Source organism: Chelonia mydas, chromosome 3, assembly GCF_015237465.2.
Source record: "Chelonia mydas isolate rCheMyd1 chromosome 3, rCheMyd1.pri.v2, whole genome shotgun sequence".
Classification (NCBI taxonomy): Eukaryota; Metazoa; Chordata; order Testudines; family Cheloniidae; genus Chelonia; species Chelonia mydas.
In genome coordinates, this window is record NC_057851.1 from 116,560,064 (window position 1) to 116,581,391 (window position 21,328).

At 43.5% G+C, this 21,328-nt stretch overlaps 1 protein-coding gene across 1 annotated transcript; it reads right to left on the minus strand.

Annotated features, from left to right (window-relative positions):
- Positions 1–756: 756 nt before the first annotated feature.
- On the minus strand, positions 757–11,656 carry LOC102930339 (T cell activation RhoGTPase activating protein). The gene is made up of 10 exons (XM_027821563.3): positions 11,483–11,656; positions 10,919–11,003; positions 10,762–10,815; positions 9,985–10,051; positions 8,408–8,577; positions 7,066–7,227; positions 6,462–6,571; positions 5,497–5,692; positions 4,628–4,745; positions 757–3,311 (listed from the first exon to the last, which is right to left on the minus strand). Exons 2-10 carry the CDS (start codon positions 10,943–10,945, stop codon positions 2,017–2,019), a joined length of 2,199 nt encoding a protein of 732 aa, XP_027677364.2. The 5' UTR covers positions 10,946–11,003; positions 11,483–11,656; the 3' UTR covers positions 757–2,016.
- Positions 11,657–21,328: the final 9,672 nt, after the last annotated feature.

The following is a 21,328-nucleotide window of genomic DNA, read 5'->3' on the forward strand; positions in this document are numbered from 1 at the left end:
GGCTTAGGACTGGGGCAGAGGGTTGGGTGCAGGGGGTGAGCACTCTGGTTAGGGGTGAAGGCTTTGGGGTGGGATGGGGATGAGGGTTTTGGGGTACAGGAGGGGGCTCAAGGCTGGTGCAGAGGATTAGGGTGCAGGCTCTGGGGTAGGGCCAGGGATAAGGGGTTTGGGGTGCAGGCTTCCCTGGGCTCCAGTGGGGAGAGAGGATTCTCCCAAGCCCTCTCTCGTTGCAGCAGCTTGGGGCTGAGGGAGAAGTGCCTCCCCGCAGCTGCGGCGGCTCTGTTGGGGCTGGGTTGGGCTGAGGGAGGGGCTTCTCTCTCTGGCAGCTCTGGTGGGCCCGGGCTGGGGGAGGAGCTCCTCTTCCCCAGCTGCGGTAAGTCCAGGGCAGGTCCGCGCTGGGTCCCATCGGGAGGGGTGCCTCTCCTTGCTGTGGCAGGTCCGGGCATCTCTCCCCGCTGCAGCCCTGAGCCCCTGCATAGGGCTTAATAGGCAGCCTCAAGGCCGCATGGCCATGCAGCTTAGAGGGAACTTAACTGACAATGCCTTGCCTCAGAAAAGAGAAAAACACTTGATAATTATCTGTTGTGTTCATTCCCGCTGGGGCACCTGGCATTAGCCACTGTTGGTAGACAGGATACTGGGCTGGATGGACCTTTGGTCTGACCCAGTATGGCCGTTCTTATGTTCTTATGTAGATAGTGTGTGAATGTTTGAAAAAGAGAGAGGCCATGAATAAAATACCATAACAATTAGACATGCAGAAAAAAGTGCTTTATTGTAGTGAAATTACACTGGAGGAAAAACCAAAAAGTCTCCTCAGTCCTGGTTCAAGGCATTGAACCATAAACTGGAGATAAGTGCTATTAAAATGTGAGTTACTACATGTGAAAACACATTACACGTCCAGTCATTTTTATTCTTATAAGGTTAAAAGACACTGTCAAGTATTTTTTATAACTAAAATGTTCCTCATTGTAGGTTTTAAAGAGCTGTTGGAAGCTTGAGTGTGAAATGTTTACTTGCAGGATTTTTCTTGTTCATGTACTCTGTAACATGGGGATAACAATACTTCCTTTCTCCCACCTCTGTGTGCCCTGTCTATTTAGACTATAAACTCTTCAGGGCAGGGACTGTCTCTTACAATGTATATGTACATGCCTAATAACAGAGGTCCCTGATTTTGATTGGAGGTCATGACTGACTACATAATACTGCCGATTAGTTGTTGTAAGGTTGCTCTCCTAACCACCAAGGAGGGAGAGGGATTGTTTAGGAGGGCAACAATGAGTATAACTAGGAGTGATGAGATAAAAATCAAGAGAAAGGAAATTTAGCTTGAATAGTAGGAGCAACTTAATAAGAGTGAGGTTTATTAGAGTGTGAAGTAGTATCCCAAGGTAAGTGGTGGAAACATTGCTTGAGTCATTTAAAACCAGGCAGAGCTCTAGAAAAGTATTTGTGAGGAGCAATCCTGCATTATGAGCGGGTGGGACTGGACTAGATGATGGAACAGTTCTTTTCCATCTTTAATGTCTCAGATTCTGGGACTGAGGGATTGCTGACCCATTTTTTTAAATTAAAAAATAATCAGCAATGCATTGTGTTAGAGGGGAAAAACCATATAGCAAATTACACAAAGCCTTCATACATATATAGAAGAAAAGGCAGGTGGGATAAGTTTTGGCCCTCCCAGCCTTGAAAGTGACCTCTGAAGGATAGAAACACAACACTCTATCACACAGCTCTCACATTTCTACTCTTTTCTTTCAATGTAATATATTATGTGCAGTATATACACTTTTTTACATTATAATGCACCACACATACCCAATGCTGGAAAAACAAGATACATTAGGCTGACACCCAGTTTCAGAAAAGCTTTATGCAAAAGAAGTGTTCACGTCAAGCTAGCTTAATCTTGGTCCTTTTAAAGTAAAATGTTGTGGATGATCTTTTGCAAGACATCTATTTGTACCATGTTTACTTTGTACATTGTATTGAGAATGGACAGTCTATTTAAACATAGGATTCCTTAGCATATTTGATTTGGTCAACCTCAAAGACTGGCTGACTGCACCGTCGAATCAGATACTCTTGTTTGTTCTTTTGATAGGACTCAGACATAGTCCTGAGACGATAAACTCGAGGGGTTACAGGTAAACTTGCACGGGAATTCATTCCAACGTCAATGGTTTCAGTTTGTATCTGAAAATCATTTACCACAAAAAGTCTGTCAGAGGGTAGATCCTTCTGATATGTATCTATTGTAACCCCTCTATTGCTGAGACATGCATGAGGAGGCAAAGAGTCTTGATTTGACACAGTTGCTCTCATATTCTGAACTGTTAAGGTACTGTATGAAGGGACCTTAGCAGCCAGGCAGTTTTTAGTAGCCTCTTCATACGATGGTGGTTTGCCAGGATTTTTCTGGTCCACTTCTCTAAACACCTCATCAGCTGACCTGAAACGAGACCTTGGTTGATATACCACAGATAATGGTTTGCCATTGTTGTTACAGTGTTCCTGGACTATTCTGCATGAAAACTGATTTTCTTTCTTTGAATCCTTCTTGAAGCTGTTTCTTTGAAAGCCTATGGCTTTTCCAGGCTCCCAACTTTGGGTTTTTGTTAGCACTTTCTTGCGGGTTGCCAAACAAAATGACATGGAGTGCTTTTTGATCTCTCTGATGGGTGTATCACTTTCATCTGCAGTCTTGGTGGAAAAGGACTGGGGTCTGTTTAAGAAGTTTCTCTTGGGACTGGAAGGAGAAACTAATGGTGAGCTGGTAAAGACAGAGCAGTCAGAACTAGATAAGGAGCTATCCAAAGAACAGTTGGAGGATGTTTTGGGTAATGAGCCACTTGATAATTCTGATGGCAAGTTGGTTTTCACACTTAGGTTTAGTGGCTTTTTAGTCCTATAGTGACCTCCAGGAAAAAATTCCCCTGGCAGGTGCTTTTCCAGTTCTTGACCTTGCAACCTCAGCTGTTCCTGCTGGATGGTGAAATTATCCTCACTTTTGGTTAGCTTCTGGCTCCTTATCTTGCCTTCAAGGTTGTCCTTCAAGGACATGTCTGGCTCAGAGAATCTCCTATCCAGTGTGCTTATGGAGTTTTTAAAAACGGTTAGTGAAGAGGCAGACGGGAGGAGGTCCTGTGGTTTTTGGCATTGTGGCTCTCTGGTGCTCACGCTACTGGTTTTCCCTTTGGCCTTCTGGAGCTGCTTGAGTTGAGAAATGCTGGAGTTGTATTCAGCCTCGGGATCAGTGCTATCGTAAGCAGAGTCATTTTGCTGAGTGGGAGATAACAGTTCTGTGGGAGAGGAAGAAATTGTCAGTACATTACATGCCAAGCAAAAACTACTTGAAAACAACAATTATTGATGTGCTGATCTCCATTTATTCATCGTTCTGGTGCCAGATCCTCAGCTGATGTAAACTGACATCAGTGGAACGACAGCAACTTATACCAGTTGAGAATCTGAGCTATGTAGTTTAGTGTAACACCTCAAGAGTTCTTATCTGACAAATTCACTGCATTCAGGTATATACCCAACTAACTGTAGCATAATATTTTTAGGAGGGCTAAAGGGGGAGAAAGGAAGGTAAACAATTTTACGAACGGGGATAGAAGAAAACAAGTAGAAAAGAAAAAACAGCTATGAGCAACCACTATATTCTATAGCTTCCCAATCTGGCACATTTGTTTCAATTTTCATAATTCTTTTTAGGAACAATCTTCTTAATCCATTTATATCAAAAAGGATAGTGGGTCACCTTAAAATCAGTGAGGTTGAACTGCAGTTTTAACTTAGCTTAGGGTAGGGGCTGGCGCAAGTCAGGTGCTCTGACTGCCTTTGTAAAGGGACAGCATATACTGTCCCAACACGGGGCCAGCAAGAGGCTGGGACAAGGTTATGGAACCATCCCCTCCTTGAAGGTTTCTAGAGCTGCCAATAATGAGACCTAAGGTCCTTACACTCAGGGAGCACACAGATCTGGGGTTGTGCTTGGCACCTGTCAAAGGATTCATAGTGGGAAAGGGTCCTTATTCCCTCTTACATACCTGCCCAGGGGCAGGAACAATCTGGCCCATAATGTACAACATTCAGCCCTTGGATGTGACTTCATTGGCAGCTACACATATACAGACGGTGACATTTGGACCTCAGGAAGTTCCACTAAGAGGACATTTAATGATCATTGTGGATCAACACAGTGAGGTGCTGAGTGCCCTCAATTCCTACTGACTTCAATGGGAGCTGAGGGCACTCAGCAGCTTGCAGCATAGAGTCCTATGAGAGGCTATGAATACGATGATTTTATAAACTGTATGAACAGCTGATGTTTGGCATTGGGAATGAATCTAGCCTTGTGGGATATTGTCATTTTAAGTGACTTCTTTAGCATGTAGAACACGCTCCAATAAAATAACATTGGCAGTTTGTGTCTGGCACTCAGAAAACCTCTGTACTTTCAGTAAAATTTTAATACATTTTAACATAAACGTGCTTCAATAACTTGATAGACCAGATACCATGCATAAATATATACACGGATGTTATTTATCCAGATCTGGAGTGGATCCAATACACCCAATATGTAAAGTACATCCACACATCATAGTACCTGTGGAGCTGTCTGTGTGTTCCAGTGAATCATCAGCTGAGGGACTGAAGAGCAAAGATATATCCTCCCCAAATATTTCAAAGTAGTTATCAATGAGGAATTCCACTAATGTCTTAACCTGTGAAAATAAAATAATTATTTTTGTGTGAGTTAAACTAAGCATTTGAACTGGCAGTTTCATAACTGGCACTGTTTTTTTTTTTTTTTTGCAGTTTAAGATCTATGTTAACTAATTTATTTTAACTGAAGGGATATGAATAACATGTATAGTATATAATAATCTTTCATAATACTGTACAGTACTTTTGCATATAATACTACAGCAGCTGGGTAGCTGCTACAACATTAGATTAAGCCACTCCTTTATAAAGAGCTCCACATATCAGACAGCAAGTTATCTTTGAACAGAACCATGCTGAACGATGAAGGGCTTGCAGGAATGGATGGATCCTGTGAAAATGTTAGCCTCATGTTACATAATGGGCCACTTTGGAACAGGGGTCCTGTGGATCTGCTCAGATTTATCCAAGAAGACTTAACTCTCACTTGAAGATTACAACTCAAATAGTGTATGTGTGTGTATATATTTATATATATATACACACACACTGTATATTTTATTGATATATACGTGTTCAGTACATTTGTATTCAGGAGCTGGAAATATGAGTAGTGTGTACTCTAGGCTAACTTATTGTTTGTACAATGTAGATGATGAGGCAAGGAGACTTGATGACCTGTTTCTGAATGGACCAGTGAGGGATTGACCCAGAGATGGTTGGTAGTGGTGCCTCACTTAGCTTCTGAAGATAAATAGTAATGGTAAGAGTCTGTTTAGGGGAGCAGCAGAGGGAGGAAGCCAAACTAACCTTGTCATTCAGCTGTTTCTGGACTTCAAGTGGTAAGGTTTCATCATGCTTTGGAGTCAGCAGGTTTGGCCCAATGCAGATAGCAAGATTGCTGGAATCCATCCTGTTGACCTCAGAGGTTTTGCTGAGATGGTGAAGCACAAAGACCAAATGCTTGAGCAAGAGGAGATTTGGTCTTGGTAATTTGTCTGCAACCCTAAGAAACATGAAAAAATGCAAAATTAAGTAGGTGACAATGACCTCATCTTTATGGGAACAAGTTTCAGTTTAGCTCACGTATACAACACTTCCTCCAAAAAGAGGAAAACGATTATTTTAACTGTTTTACTAAACTACCATTCAAAAATCCCCAGCAGCAGCTGATTGTGTGGCTAACCATAACATCTTGACTGGCAAGCAAGCGTTAGAATACTGCATGTTTTTAAATAAATTAACAAACAATGTTAATAAATGATATGTAATCTAGAAATATCATTGGAGAGGTTCAATAATATGATCCTTAACTCTTCTAAAGTCATGTTATGTAGCTTTACAGTTATTTCATATAAGTCAGCTGTTAGTTATAATTTATATTTTTCTGTTTTTTTCCCCCCACAAGAATGAAAAATTATCTTTTGTTTTCCCAGGACCAGGGTTCAAACCAATGGAAGCTTTTCCATTGACTTTAATGGGGTTTGGATGAGGCCCCAGATGACTGTCCACTGTTGATGTATGACATTAATCACCAAAACATTGCAAGCCTGTTTGTTCATTATTCTGGAGACCTTATATTTTTTAAATCAATCTCATATACATTTAGGATAGTATTGTTACTAGAGAAATGCTGTTCTGCACCGTTTTCACTCCAAAATTAACCACTGGAGGAGTTGCACCAACTTTCTACAAATGACATGAGTGGAAATGTTTCCAGGAAGGTCACTGGATCTGGATTGCTCCATTTCAATGGGTCTGATTGCAAAACTTACTCTTTCAATCCTCCAATTCTGTCAGGATTGCTCTGCTTCTCCATTGCTGTCATCCACTCGTCATAAAGTTCAGATGACAGTAGCTTATGTGGGATATTTCGGAGGAAATCCTGCAGTGAAGAGACCTTTTGTTTAGCATTTGGATAATACCATTTATGATGGAATGAACATAAAGACATTTCTTGCCTTTTGATCATTACCAAGACTTTGACTCAGCACAGTGCTCATCAATTTTAGCAATATGGTATATGAGGTACATATATATATACACACACACAACCATTCATGTATGTTGTATGAATATATACAAAACAGCATGAAGTGCTTTACAAAGAAAGATAAAATATAGTTATCCCCACTTTACAGAAGGGAAAACTGAGGCCATGAAGTGACTTTTCCAAGGTCACATAGGAACTGGAAGTCAGTGGCAGAAAAATAAAATAAGAAATTAAAAGGGTTATCAATTTTTTCCTGAAGCTTAAAAAGTTTAGTCTAGTTTCACTTTGGTTTTAATTTTGGTTCCAGGTTAGGATCTGTTCTAGTTACTAGTTTGCCCATTCCTGTTAGAAATCTACTCTCACAGCTAGGGATCAGGTGCATTTACCTTAAAGACCACTGCTAACAGATGCACGGGTTTGCCTTCCAAGTCAACTTTTCCTCCTGAGTTCAGTTCTTCCTTCAACTCCTTGCGTGCTTTTTCATTGGCAGCTTTTCTGAATATTCCTTCAGTGAAAGGTCCTTTAAAATACAGTGTAGTAAGGATATCCTATAGGAAACACACATACAGAAATGGAAGAATGGTAAGGAAGGCCATATAGAGCATAACTGTGTTATTAAAGATATGAGCATATTTAACTGGGAGCTGCACTGTTCTTAAAGTGGGATACCATCTAGTGTTGGTTTGCAATAAGTTACACTTTAAGGGCTTGACTTTTCTCTCACTTTAACTTTACATCAACTTCAGTGGAATTACTCCTGATTGCCAGAAGGAGATGAATTGGGCACTCATGTTTTTATCCCCGCCCCCATACTGAATGCCTAGTGAAGCTCATTTTGGAAAAAAAATATCCATTGCTTGAATGTGGGCAAAGTCCAGTTCTAAGCTTACTGTACACTTATTGTCAAGTGGCCTCAATACGTGTTTCCTTTGCTTTAGTGAGGCGGCATTTGTGTCAGTCAGAAGGTGTTTGCTCAAAAGCTGAGTGCTTTTTTCAGGGAAAGGTGTAATTCATAATGTCCTTATGCTTCTGAAATATTTGAAAGGTGAAGTGACTTTCTCAAGATCACACATGCCAATGACATGATCAAGAAGGTAACTCACCTTTCCTGACTCGCAGATCAGTGCCCTCATCAGTGGACCACACTTCTAACACAAGCTACAGGGGCTGAACCCAACCCCACACATCTGAATACCCTCAAACTTTGGATTTGCATCTGAACTCTGCGACTAACCCTTTCTCTATAGTTAGCCAACCCAAGCCTCTTCATCACCCTGAACTTCACAGCTGTTCAGCTGCTGCTTTTCTACTGACTTCTGATGGTCTAATCCATGCATTTTTTTTATAGTCCCTTAGTCTGCAATCCTCACGTGTGTAATTCTCATTGAAGAAAACGGGAGTTGAGGGATTGGGTTTTTCTAGAACAGAGGAAATCCCCACCTTGCTTAGTAGCACTATTATTTGCACATGAATATTAATACCAAGCTCTTATACAGAGATTTTTATTGGTAGGTCTCAAAACACTTTACAAATGAGGTATCATTAGTCTCATTTAAAAGATGGGGAAACTGAGGCAGAGAGCTGATGTGACATGCCTAAGGTCATCAGCAGACCCAGAAGCAGAACTGAGGTCTCTTGAATACTAGTCTAGTGCCCTACCCACTAGGACATACTGCCACTCATTAGACATAAGAAATACCAAATGACTACTACTAGCTGTTTGCTTACCTGAATGGGTTTGGGGAGTGTGTCATCTTCACCACAGACAATTGACAGAGGCTGATCAAACAGAGAAGTCTTCAGATCAGCTTCTAAATGTCCTGAGGACTCTGATACGTTAGAGTTCCATCGCAGCGCGAAGGGCCATGATATCACCTTCTTTCTTTTCTTATTACCATCTATTACAAGCAAGAGCAAAACAAAAATGAAAGGAAAGTCAGTGTGAGAAAGCTACTGTGGATCTGATCTGGTATGCTCTGTGACAGAGGAAATAATATCCACCATTAACATTCAAACAAGGATGTCAAGCTAAACAGAGCAAAGCTAAACTGAAAGACAGCTAAGATGTTACTAAGGAAACAAGTCCTTAAACTGTAACACTCTGACCAGCCCTATAAAGATAGCAACTTTCTTGTTTCTATGTTGTACTCGCTGTTTCCTCTTAGCATTAGACCTACAGCAGGAATGTATGCAGCCCAAGAACTGCCTTTGTGGTTGATTCAACAGTAGCGGATCTGCAGTTTGCAGTGTTATGAATATTCTTTCACTACATTATTTGACCCTGCTCAATGTCCCTGTTAGTGGGTTCATGGAAGTGGGGGTTCTTTCTTTCTTTCTTTCTTTCTTTCTTTCTTTCTTTCTTTCTTTCTTTCTTTCTTTCTTTCTTTCTAGCACCTTGCAAAGGATTGATTACAAGCACATCCTTTCATATCTTGCACGTTGTGGATAAATCTCCCCACTGTATTTTCCACTGAATGCATCCGATGAAATGAACTGTAGCTCACGAAAGCTTATGCTCAAATAAATTTGTTAGTCTCTAAGGTGCCACAAAGTACTCCTTCTCTTTTTGCGGATACAGACTAACATGGCTGCTACTCTGAAACTTGTGGATACCAGTGCTCCATACCTCTCATAGATCACTCACTGGCTCTTTTTACTTTAGTAGATATGGACTTTTTTCAGTTTAGGGGTGGGTGGCTCTGGCCATCTGCATATGTGTGTTGTTGCTGGCCCACTGGATGCAACCTCTAAGACTTTAAAGTTTTGTTCCAGCCAGCCACAAGGGGGTGCCCTAGAACACAGCACACATGCCTGGAGGATATGAATAACTCTCCTAGCCCTCTGCTGTTTGAGGTTCCTAAATCTCCCATGGTTGGATTTGAACCTGGATCTTAAACATGGTGGCATGTTGGGAACTTGAAGATTACAGTGTGCTGAAGCTTATGTTTTCCCCATAAAGCATAACTGGGAGTGTTTTCTAAACAAGTTGCCTTCTTTGCAGAAATTGAATATCCCAACACCAAAATGAAATGGAAAATTTGCTATGTGTGCTAGAGGTTAGCAGGACCTGCACTTGTGGCTCATTAAAGTCCTGCTAATTAAGGGTTAAAAATAATAACAATGTCACGTAATGTGATATTAACACACATAATATCAATTAACAACAAACTCTGTTTTCCTGCTTCCAGTACTATGTGTGTGTGTGTGTGTGTGTGTGTGTGTGTGTATATATAATAGCTTTAGTTTTGCAGAAATACCAGCTTTCAACACTCATGTAAGAAGAAAAGTTTTTTTTCAAAACTTACCAATCAGATGGCAAAGCCCATCTTCACTGTCACACGACACCAACAAGTGGCATTTCTTGATATCACCCTAAAATAAATGTTAGTCAGTCATGAAGCAGACAAAGATAAAAAAAACCAACAGCCAACCACATCTGTATCTCAAAAGCCTGTGATATGTTTCATATACAAAATGGAAAAATATAGCATCACAGGATTAATTATTAAGTCTAGCAATTAAACGTAGGCTCTGTATTATATAGAACTATCCAGTCCTAATGTTTAAGTTGCTATTAGGAACATAGGAATTGCCAGACTGGGTCATACCCAAGGTCCATTATCCTATCCCTGACAGTGGCTAGCACCAGATGTTTCAGAGGAAGGTGTAAGATCCCTGCAGTAGGCAGATGTGGTATAATCTGCCTTCCACATAGGTCTTATTCTGATCTCTAATAGTTAGAAATCTGCTTAAATCCTGAAACATTCCAAAATATTTTCATTAACTATTATGACTGGATATTCTTGATATCCTTAAAAATATTCAATCTCTTTTTGAATCTTGCTTAAACTAACTTTAAACATCGTCACTGCTGCATATTTGCTCTTTAGATGTAATATCTAAACAAGGCACAAATTAAATACACAACAAGGTCTGGATCCTCAGCTTGTGTAAATCAGCAAACTCCACTGACTTCAGCAGAATGATGCCGATTTACACGAGGTGAGGATCTGGCCCCAAGTTTGCCAGGGTATCACACATGAACATACAATAAGAACTGGATGGAGTTAGAGATTGTTTACCTCTGACTGGCACTCAATCAAAGTCTCCATATTGCTGGCATTTAGAGATTTTGGCTAAGAAAGAAAACAAATACAAAATGTGAGAAACTATTCCAACGTTATTTGTAAAAATTAATTTTTTTTAAAGTAGATCCATTGACTCATTAAAAACACTTACAGCATTGCAGCTGCTTAACACCTTCATTAGGAATTTAGTTGATGGAACTTTAGTGATTCTGGTTCCCTTGGTTTCTTTTGTTTGCCTGTGCAGAATGAATGGACAAAGAAATAACGGTTACCCACCATAACATTTAACCATTCTTTTGTGGCTCTACTGCAAGCCAAAATATCATTTAAAATATATCTTGAAATAAGAAGTCAATCTCTCTATCCTTAGCAAACTATAAAACATTATTATGGGAGCTGAAATTATAGCTGTAATGCATTTAGTACAACTACCATAGATATGCCTTCCTTTAAAAAAGAGCTTTTCACTTTCACTACATGTAAGGAGTAGATAATAAATGCTGAAAGCTAGATCATATAACAAAACTCAAATCTTACATCAGTGCTAATTTTCAAATACGACACTAAACTCGCTCAATCTGCTGTGCACAAAAGCCACAATGGCAATGGGTGACCTCCTTCCCCAGGACATAATTTCTGCAGTCTAAATTTGTAGTATTACACTAACTTTACTATTTACTGGGTACATGCATTTCATAGGCAGAACAGGGCTTACCAGAGGATGGTATCCAGCCAGAGTTCTTTTACCTCGAGCGAACTATAGAGAAAAGGAGAAACAGCATGACTCTCTTTGCTGCCACTAATCCGCTGCAGAGACAGAAGGAGACTAAACAGTTCTACCCCCACGTGTGCTGCATTATAAACGGAGAATAGGGGAAGGTGGAAATTCACAAACTGAGACAGGAAGAAGCATCATGGGGCAGGACAAGATTCTCTGACCGACGCTTCAAAGTTCTAGCTTCCTCTTTCCTTTTAGGGCAGCGGCAGTGTTTTTATTTTTTTAAAACCTTGTAGCTGTTATGCATGGAAAAGACGAGTCATCTGGCAGGTAAAGGTTCCGTGTAATGCCACTGTCACCAGGTAGGATGTGTGAAAAGGATGATGCAGTGTAGGCAGGTTAAAATTAATTTTTAAATGGCAATTTGCACTGTTTAACACCCCCATGCTAGTCAAATACCATCGCTTTTGCAATGAAAAATACGTCATCTGGTTAAATGTGACCCTACATTTAGGTTTGTCAAGCTTTTCATGACACCTTACACCAATAGACATATTTCTATGCATTATTTTTTAAAAACTACAATGGACACTGCTTTTAAACAAGTGCAACAACAACCTTTGCAGCATTGGGCTAGTTCCCGAAAAATCTAAAAAAAATGAAATTGACTAAAGAGTGACAATGAGTTTTCCATTGTCCCAGTTGAGTGCAGTTCAAAAGATAAATATACTGCATATAAAGTGAAAGGTGAATCTGAATTTTACAGGCTTTTCCATTTCAATAATCTAAGGTGTTGTTAGTAGCAGTGGTAAGTAAATCTATTTATTAAAAGTAAAACCAGTTTGTCTAGATAATGAAAAGGGATTTGAATAAAACTGATGAAAAGTCAAGAAACTTGCAGTAAGAGCTCCCTGTGCCCTTCCTTAACAACAGCTTCTTGTAAGAAATAAATCTGAGTCTGACACTGACTTCTTCTGTGGCCTGGGAGAAGCTACTTCTCTGCCTCTGATTATCTGCAAAATGGGGATAGAGTAATAGAATCATAGGACTGGAAGGGACCTCGAGAGGTCATCTAGTCCAGTTCTCTGCACTCATGGCAGGACTAAGTATTCTCTAGAGCATCCCTGACAGGTGGTAACAATGCTCAGCTATATTGCGAGGGACGTTGTGAAGATTCAGTAGGGTTTGTAAAATAAAGATGAAAGCTGCTACATAAGTGTGAAATATTATTAAGAAAGTAAAGGTTTAAATTTATTCCAGACAGGCAGATTCCATTACTCGTCAATGGCTCATATATCCATTTCAGTGGTTTGTTTTTTACAGGTATTAGTATAGTGTCCTGAACACATGATCGGCACTTTCCTTTTCTTTAACTAGTAACTGGGCCAGGATACCTGTAGATCAGGGGTTCTCAAACTGGGGGTTATTACGTGGGGGTCGCGAGCTGTAAGCCTCCACCTCCAGACCCTGCTTCAACACCAGCATTTATAATAGTGTTAAATATATAAAAACATGTTTTTAATTTATGGAGGGTCGCACTCAGAGGCTTGCTGTGTGAAATGGGTCACCAATGCAAAAGTTTGAGAACCACTGCTGTAGATTGTAATCCAATTAATAGGTATTTTAGACTTTGCTTTACTTCGAATGCAAATTCCATACTACTTCTTGGGTGCAGCGCCTCTTAATTTCACCGGTTTATCACAACAGTCCTGCATGAGTGGACCCTTTTCATGCATGGAATCGTGCTGAAGTCAATGGGGCTCCATGTCAGGGTAGGAATCTGCTCACAGAGAATAGGTTGCAAGATCAGGGCCCATCTTTTTCCAGGAGCTGACCCCAAGGGGTCCTGATATTGACTGGGGCCTTTGGGTGCTACCTTAATAGAAACAATAATAGCAGTGAAGCCTTGCAAAACCATTGCAAGGGAGGTAACTGCTATTCATGTTATAAGCAACAAAAGTGAATCACAGAGAGATTAAGATACTAGCTCAAGGTCACTTAGGGTATGTCTACATTGCAAAAAGAAAAGACCTGTGGCAGTGAGTCTCACAGCCCAGGCCAACTGACTGAGGCTCACGCTATAGGGCTAAAAATAGTAGTTTAGGCATCTGAGTTCAGGCTGAGACTCATAGACTTTAAGGCCAGAAGGGATCATCATGATCATCTCGTCTGAACTTCTGCATCTTGCAGGCCACAGAACCTCACCCACCCACTCCTGTACTAGATCCCTAACCTCTGGCTGAGTTACTGAAGTCCTCAGACCATGGTTTAAAGACTTCAAGTTACAGAGAATTCACCATTTACAGTAGATTACACCTGCAGGTGACCCATGCCCCATGCTACAGAGAAAGGCGAAAAACCCACAGGGTCTCTGCTAATGTGACCTGGGGGAAAAATGCCTTCCCGACTCCAAATATGGCGATCAGTTAAACCCTGAACATGGGGCAAGACCCACCAGCCAGACACCTGGGAAAGAATTCTCTGTAGTAACTCAGAGTTACTTTGTAGTAACTCTAGTGTCCCATCACCAGCTATTGAAGATATTTGCTGCTAGCAGTCACAGATCAGCTACATGCCATTGTAGGCAGCCCCATCATACCATCCCCTCCATAAACTTATCAAGCTCAGTCTTGAAGCCAGTTAGGTTGTTTTCCCCCACTGCTCCTCTGCTGTTCCAGATCTTCATTCCTTTGATGGTTAAAAACCTTCATCTAATTTCAAGCCTAAACTTGTTGATGGCCAGCTTATATCTATTTGTTCCTGTGTTCACACTGAACTTATCTCATCTCCTTCCCTGGTATTTATCCCTCTGACGTATTTATAGAGCGCAATCGTATCTTGCCTCAGCCTTCTTTTGGAGAACCTCCCGCTCGCTGGGTTTCAGAGCCCAGGATCCAGCACAAACCTGAATGTCTGTACTGCTATTTTTAGTCATGTAGCGTGAGCTCCAGGAGCCTGAGGTGGTTGACCTGGGCTCTGAGACTTACTGCTGGGGTCTTTTTTTGCAGTGTAGACATACCCTTAGTGACTCATTGGCAGAGCTGAATTAGAACCCAGGACTTCTGGCTTCCAGTTCCTTGTTCTAAATCACTAAGGGTATGTCTACACAGCAAAAGCTGTACACAGGTTAGCCTACCCAAGCTAGCTTGAATCCAGCTAGTGCAGGTAACGTAACAGTGGAGACAGAGCAGTGCAGGCTTCAATACAATACAACCCTGGCACCGACTCTGGGTGTATGCTCAGCTCCCTAGCCTGCTTTGAAGCCCATGCTGTGCCATCTTCACTGCTATTATTACCCATGCTAGCTGGATTCAAGCTAGTTCAGACAGGCTTACCTGTGCACAGCTTTTGCTGTGTAGACATCTTGCAAGCTGAAAAAGGGGACTAAAATGGCTCACAGATTGGGAATAGGCCCCAGGAATCTTTCATCTTTACTTAGGTAAAGTCACATCTGGAAGTGCCCAAAAGTTATTTGAAATGAATTGGTGGTCTCAGTTCAGTTCCTAGTGGGCAGATGTCTACAATACTAATCCCACCATTTTAGCCCATATTGAAAAATCCTATAGAATCTATAAGCGATTAAACTAATAGGGAACAAAAGCAATTATTCTAAAAACCCTAAATATTGATTAGTGATTTTTTTCTGTTTATTTTTAATCCTATGGGATTTTATAGCAGATAAATGATTCCCTATTAAATTCTAGGTATGCCATACAATTTCTATGGAAACATTATTGTTCTGTATTCGGTGCTTTTCCATAAGAATGACAGGCAGTGGCAGGACCCTTGCTGGCAGTCTAATCCAGAAAATCCAAGGACTGATGCTTTGGGACAGGGAGCATGCTCTTTTTAATCCATCTGTTAAGCACATTGGCACACTATTGGGTGCGGTATAAATATATTAATATAAATTAACAATGATTGAACAGGCATGATCACTCAAAGTGGTCCCTCCAGGACAAGTTTGAGACACATAGGCCAGTGTGGGGACGTTTGACCTGCTCCATGGATAAATAAGGATGCTGGAACTGATCCTTGAATCCAGTGGTGGTTCAGTGTGCAGTGCTTTGCAGGATCAGGCAATTAATTTACACACTAGTGTAGGCAGACAGATGCCATGGTGTAAGCCTTCTAATTTCCTAGAGGCAGTATTTCTCATGGGGACTGGTAGGTTGTTAGTACTTTCTCCGATCTTTAGTTAAGATACACTGCTATATCTCTCTATCTAACCACACTCCCTGTGTTAGCGGGCATCCTGTGTGTATGGCAGATCTGCTTTCGAAAATTATGGGCATGGTTTGAGCAGTGGGTGTGTATAAAAATTAACCAATGTGGGTTCAGATTTAAAATCCCTAACTATATCCCTCAATTGCCATCTGGTGTGTTTCACAAGCATTGAATTCATGCAGAAATAATATAAAAGCAACGTGTTTCACTGTAAGCAAACTCATTCCTTCTGAAGAGCACGCATCCCGAATAGGCATGCCTCTGTGTAGCTGTTATATTGTCACACACAATTCACAGGATCACATTTACGGAAAGACAGCATTAAATTGTGAAATCTCAGCTTCTGTTCAGCCCCACAGATTTCCCTCCTTCTCTGGAGACCAGAATAGTTGCTAGTAGGGATGATATCTCAGGCAGCACCAGGTGGATGAAGGAAAGAGAGCCAGAAGGGTACGATCGTCCCTTGCAAGCAGTGGCTGTGGTACTTTCACAGCTGGCTCAGTGCGCGTGTGAAGAGTAACACAGAGCCAACAAACAAAGCTGCTCTCACATATTAGAGGTAACAGATGCAGGCTAAAAAAATGCACTGTTCATGTAGAACGTTCCCAGGCTATCATAGAAAAAGCACTTAAAGAACTAGCCCACTATTTTTTGGTAAGTGAACAACTCCCTTCCCACCACAGATATAGATCTAAATCTTGAAGGTCTTCGGCACGGTGTATGCACAGTATTTGTGCCAGGATAACTGTGTCGGTTAGGGGTGTGTGTTTTTGTTGTTTGTTTTTTACTGATATAGTTATACTATTACAACCCCTAGTGTCAGATGTCCCAACGGTCCTGGGTTTCATGGGACTGTCCTGCTTTGACCAATAAAACCTGGTCCTGTTGAAATGGCTCCTGTCCTACAGGGCTGGCTGGGCTTGGATCCCTGCTCCCAGCACTGTGACTGGCCTGTGGTGCACAGGGTCACAGCACCACTCAGGTTTGGCCCAGCCCCCCTGATGGGGGGGTGGCTGTGCCAAATTTGAGTAAGCAGTGCTGCAACCCTGTGTGCCAGGGTCAGGTTGCAATGCCTGGAGCAGGGAGCCACGCCCAGCCAGTCCCATGGGACAGGAGCTGCTGTTGCAGGGTAAGTGCAGGGTGGGCTTGCTTTGCAACCCCCCGGGCCTCCCATCACTCGGGGGAAGGACCCACTTTAGCATATGCCTAGGATGGCAGGTATAAAGGTGCCTTATATCGGCATAGTTTAGTCTCCTTTTCACATGGGAATACCAGTACTAAGCACATTTATATCAGTATAACCATGTCCAGGGAGGGGGAGGAATGGAAGGTTTATAAGGTGTATACTTTGTGTAGAGAAGGCCTGAGAGCTGGGACACAAGCCTTTAAAGTGTGCAACAAAGACTCTAAGGCTGTGGCTACACAATAGAGTGTATCTTGGTTTTGCTCTGCTGGCTCAGTTGTGTCTACACTGGGGGTTTTGCTTGCATAGCTATGTTCCCCAGGGGTGTGAATTTTTCACAGTTCTAGCTGACATAGGTTTGCCAGCAGAACTCTGTAGTGTAGCTCTGGCTTAAGTTTGGTGTGCAATGTGAAATAACAAAGAGGGAAGCTTGTGATGAGGCGAGATGAATGATTTTTAGTTTGGTGCTCACCCTAATTTTTTTCTGACTGCTTTCAGTGCTGCTTCCCCATTGTGTGTTGTGGTGATCTCATGTTCCGAAGTGTGCTTCTCAGAGAAGTAAGAATGAAAAGACTGCAAGTTCATCCCCCGGCCAGTACCTTTGTCAAGCCAGTTTTAAAGGACTTGAGTGATGGGCCTTCCAAATCATTTTAACCAAGTCAGCTGTATGCCGACTTTTTATTTAGTTGTTTATGTAAACGTTTTAAACCTTGACTTTTATCAGTGATGTCACCTTCCTGCAGTTCAAATGATTGCTAGTTGCAGCTCATTGACATGCCCCAGACTATGACAATGAAGAGGGAGCATCGACTGGGGCAGGGGAGAGAGAGAACTCAGAAACTAATAGTCAACAAAAGGTAGAATCTTCTTCTTTAGAAAGGAAGCTAATCTGCTAAGGTTCCTTTCACGGAAGTGTCTGTTTTTCTTCCCTTATCGAACCACAAATGGAAAAATCCCAACTGTGGTTTGCTTCTGTTTGTTTCAATAGGACTTTCACAAATACGTGATGGCTTTTATCAAATCGTACACGTAAACAAATCATGAAACGTGCCTTTGTTCTGATATCTTACTAATTGGAAGCCTGCAGAGGTTTAGCTGTGACAAGCATACAACAGGATGTTACTAAAGGCGGTGGCTCTTTCAACTCTGTATATAATCTAGCAGAAAGAGCCAGGTTCTGCAACAATGCCTCTGAATGTTGAAAACTGGTGGTATTCCAGCTTTCTCTCAACTGGCCCACGTACGGTCTCCCTGGGGACAATGGAAACATTTACCAGAATAAGGGGCACCATTACGCAAAAGCTAAGGACTGCTTGCTTTCTTTCCTTCGGGGGGTGAGGTGGGCGGGAAGGAAGAGACTAGACTGCTTGACCTGGCAGTAGATTCACACAACACAATGCTAGTTTAGCTAATCGGGACAGGGCACACTCACACACACTTTCTTTAGCTCTAATCTTGTTCTGCTCTCTAGCACATATCAGAGATGAGTTTGGGGGTGTTCACATATGACACCTTGAGGCACAGAGTTTAAAGGCACACAGGACCACCAGATCTGACAATCTGTATATCACAGGCCACCAACCCCACCCAGCACCTGCACACTAAATCTAACAACCAGAATTAAACCAAAGTCTTACAGCCCACAGGAGACTAAACTGTTAGCACCACAGGGAGAGAATAGAAGGGACTGAGAGGCACCAATGCCTAAAGCACCCCACAATGTCAGGGAACTGATTGAGTGAGATATACTCAGATAACCCTGGCAAGTAACCCCCACTCCATGATGTAGAGGAAGGTGATAACTACCCAAGGGCCCTGCCAATCTGACCTGGCTTTTTATTCCTGCCCCCTTTGGTTCAGGCTCTTCTCTACCTGAAATGATTCAGAACCAGCACTATTAACCCAGCCAACCCTTGCCACTGCTGATCTTCAACAGTTTGGATAAGTGGGGCTTGGATTGATACCAGCCTTGCTTTTGCACAAAATGCACCCTCAGTTTTTCAAATCTCTACTTTACAGGTTTTAACCCTAATCAGCTATCAAGATCAAACAGAACTATGGGCTTTCCCCAATTCTCCACTGTTTCTCAATTGCACAGGAAAGTGTATAAATAAAAAATAAGCTTGTAAACATGCCCTGGGTTTTCTGTCCCCTTCCAATGACCCCTTTCCTATTTGCATTAATTTTGTATCTCCCTCTGCTCCACGATGTACAAGGTCTATGCCAGCTGCCTGGCTTCGAGGATCACAGAGTGGTCGGTGAGCGGGGGAGCCATCAGCTCCACCCAGAAAGGCTTCATGTCCTGCGAGGACTGCTATGAACACAACTTCGTCCTCCAAACCACCATCGAAATGGGCAGAAGGGCGCAGAGGCAGTGCACGGTAGCGTGGCTAGACCTGGCTAACGGCTTTGGGTCCATGCCCCACCACCACATATTTGCCACGTTCCAGGAGTTTGGGATGCCAGAGAACTTCTTTCGTGTGATCTGAGAGGTGTACGAGGGATGCAGCACCACCATTCGCTCGGTTGAAGGGGAGACCGCGGAGATCCCGATCCGGAGCGGAGTTAAGCAGGGCTGTCCCCTCAGCCCCGTCATCTTTAACCTCGCCATGGAGCCGTTGCTGCAAGCGATCTCCAATGGCACAGATGGCTTCAACCTCCACGGTGAGAGGGTGAGCATCCTGGCTTACGCGGATGACCTGGTCCTGACCGTGGACGACCCAGAGAGCCTCCAACGTATGCTAGATGCCACCAGTCGAGCTGCCGACTGGATGGGGCTCTGCTTCAATACACAGAAGTATGCAACTCTCCACATCAATGGCAGCAAAAGGGACTCAGTGCAGACAACGGGGTTCCAGATCCAGGGCGAGCCCGTCATCCCCCTGGCAGAGGGGCAGGCATACCAGCATCAACCCAGCAATGGGTTTCCATGTCCGGCAGACACCCGAGGACACCATCCAGGAGATCTTGCAGGACACCACCAGGATCGACGCCTCCCTGCTAGCACCGTGGCAGAAGATAAATGCCCTGAATACCTTCCTGATCCCCCGCATCTCATTCGTCCTCAGGGGATCTGCCGTGGCGAAGGTACCCCTCAACAAGGCAGACAAGATTGTCTGGCAGCTGGTGAAGAAGTGGCTGTTCCTTCCCCAGAGAGCCAGCAACGAGCTGGTCTGGGTCGCTCACAGGCATGGTGGTGCCAATGTCCCCCGCATGGGTGACCTGTGTGACGTCGCGGTGATCACCCATGCCTTCTGCCTGCTGACGTGTCCCGACGCCATGGTATGGAACATCATGGCCAATGCCCTCCATGATGCGACAAAGAAGCAGATCGGCAGAGCCCCCTCCAACCAAGACATCGCCACCTTCCTGAGCGGTTCCCTGGATGGCGAATTTGGACGGGACGGGCGCAACATCGCTTCACTGTGATCCCGCGCTCGCAATGCCATGCGTCGCCTGGGGAAGCGCATCGGCTGCCGCTGGGAGTGGTGCGAGGAGCAGATCAGTCCAAGGACCTGCAGATCAGGTCCAACGACAACACCATCATCACCCTGAGCGCCAGGGGCATGCTGGAGAGGACCCTGAAGGCAGCCATCCACTCACCTTACATGGAAACCCTGAAGCGTAAACCAGACTGGGGTAAAGCCTTCGAAGTGACCAGCAAGTGGGACGCCAGCAACCACTTCCTTGCCGGGGGCGGCTTCCCCCGTATCGCCGACTGGCGGTTCATCCACCGTGCCCGGCTCAACTGCGTCCTGCTCAACGGAGCCGTCCACCACGGGAACCGAGACAAGCGTTGCAGGAAGTGCAGCTACTTCAACGAGACCCTGCCCCACGTCCTGTGCAGCTGCATGCCCCACTCCAGAGCCTGGCAGCTGCACCACAATGCCATCCAGAACTGCCTGGTGAAAGCCATCGCACTGCGCCTGCGGGAGGTCGCCGTGAACTGCGCAATCCCTGGTACTGACAGCAAGTTGCGACCTGACGTGGTAGTCACTGACGAGGCCCAGAAAAAGATCATCCTTGTCAACGTCACGGTCTCCTTTGAGAACAGGACCCTGACCTTCCGCGAAGCCCAAGCTCGTAAGCTGGAAAAATACGCCTCCCTGGCCAACACCCTGAGAGCGAAGGGTTATGAGGTGCAGATGGATGCCCTGATTGTCGGAGCCCTGGGCACTTGGGATCCCTGCAACGAGCGTGTGCTGCGGACCTGTGGGATCGGTCGATGCTACACATGGCTCATGCGGCGCCTCATGGTCTCGGACACCATCCGATGGTCCAGGGACATCTACATCGAACACATCACCAGCCACCGACAGTACCAGGAGGTGTGAGCTGGTACGACATTGTGCATCAACTATGAGAAAGGGACAGAGAGACTTTTTCCATTGGACCATATGAACTGGAACCATAAACTCATTGAACATTAAATC

Excerpts from the sequence above, each read along its gene's own strand:
- LOC102930339 (XM_027821563.3), bottom strand. The coding sequence starts at position 10,945 with ATGAAGGTGTTAAGCAGCTGCAATGCT. Across the intron at positions 5,693-6,461 it reads AGAATTGGAGGATTGAAAGA|GGTTGCAGACAAATTACCAA; the intron begins GTAAGTTTTGCA and ends CATGTTTCTTAG. Across the intron at positions 4,746-5,496 it reads AGAAACAGCTGAATGACAAG|GTTAAGACATTAGTGGAATT; the intron begins GTTAGTTTGGCT and ends TTATTTTCACAG.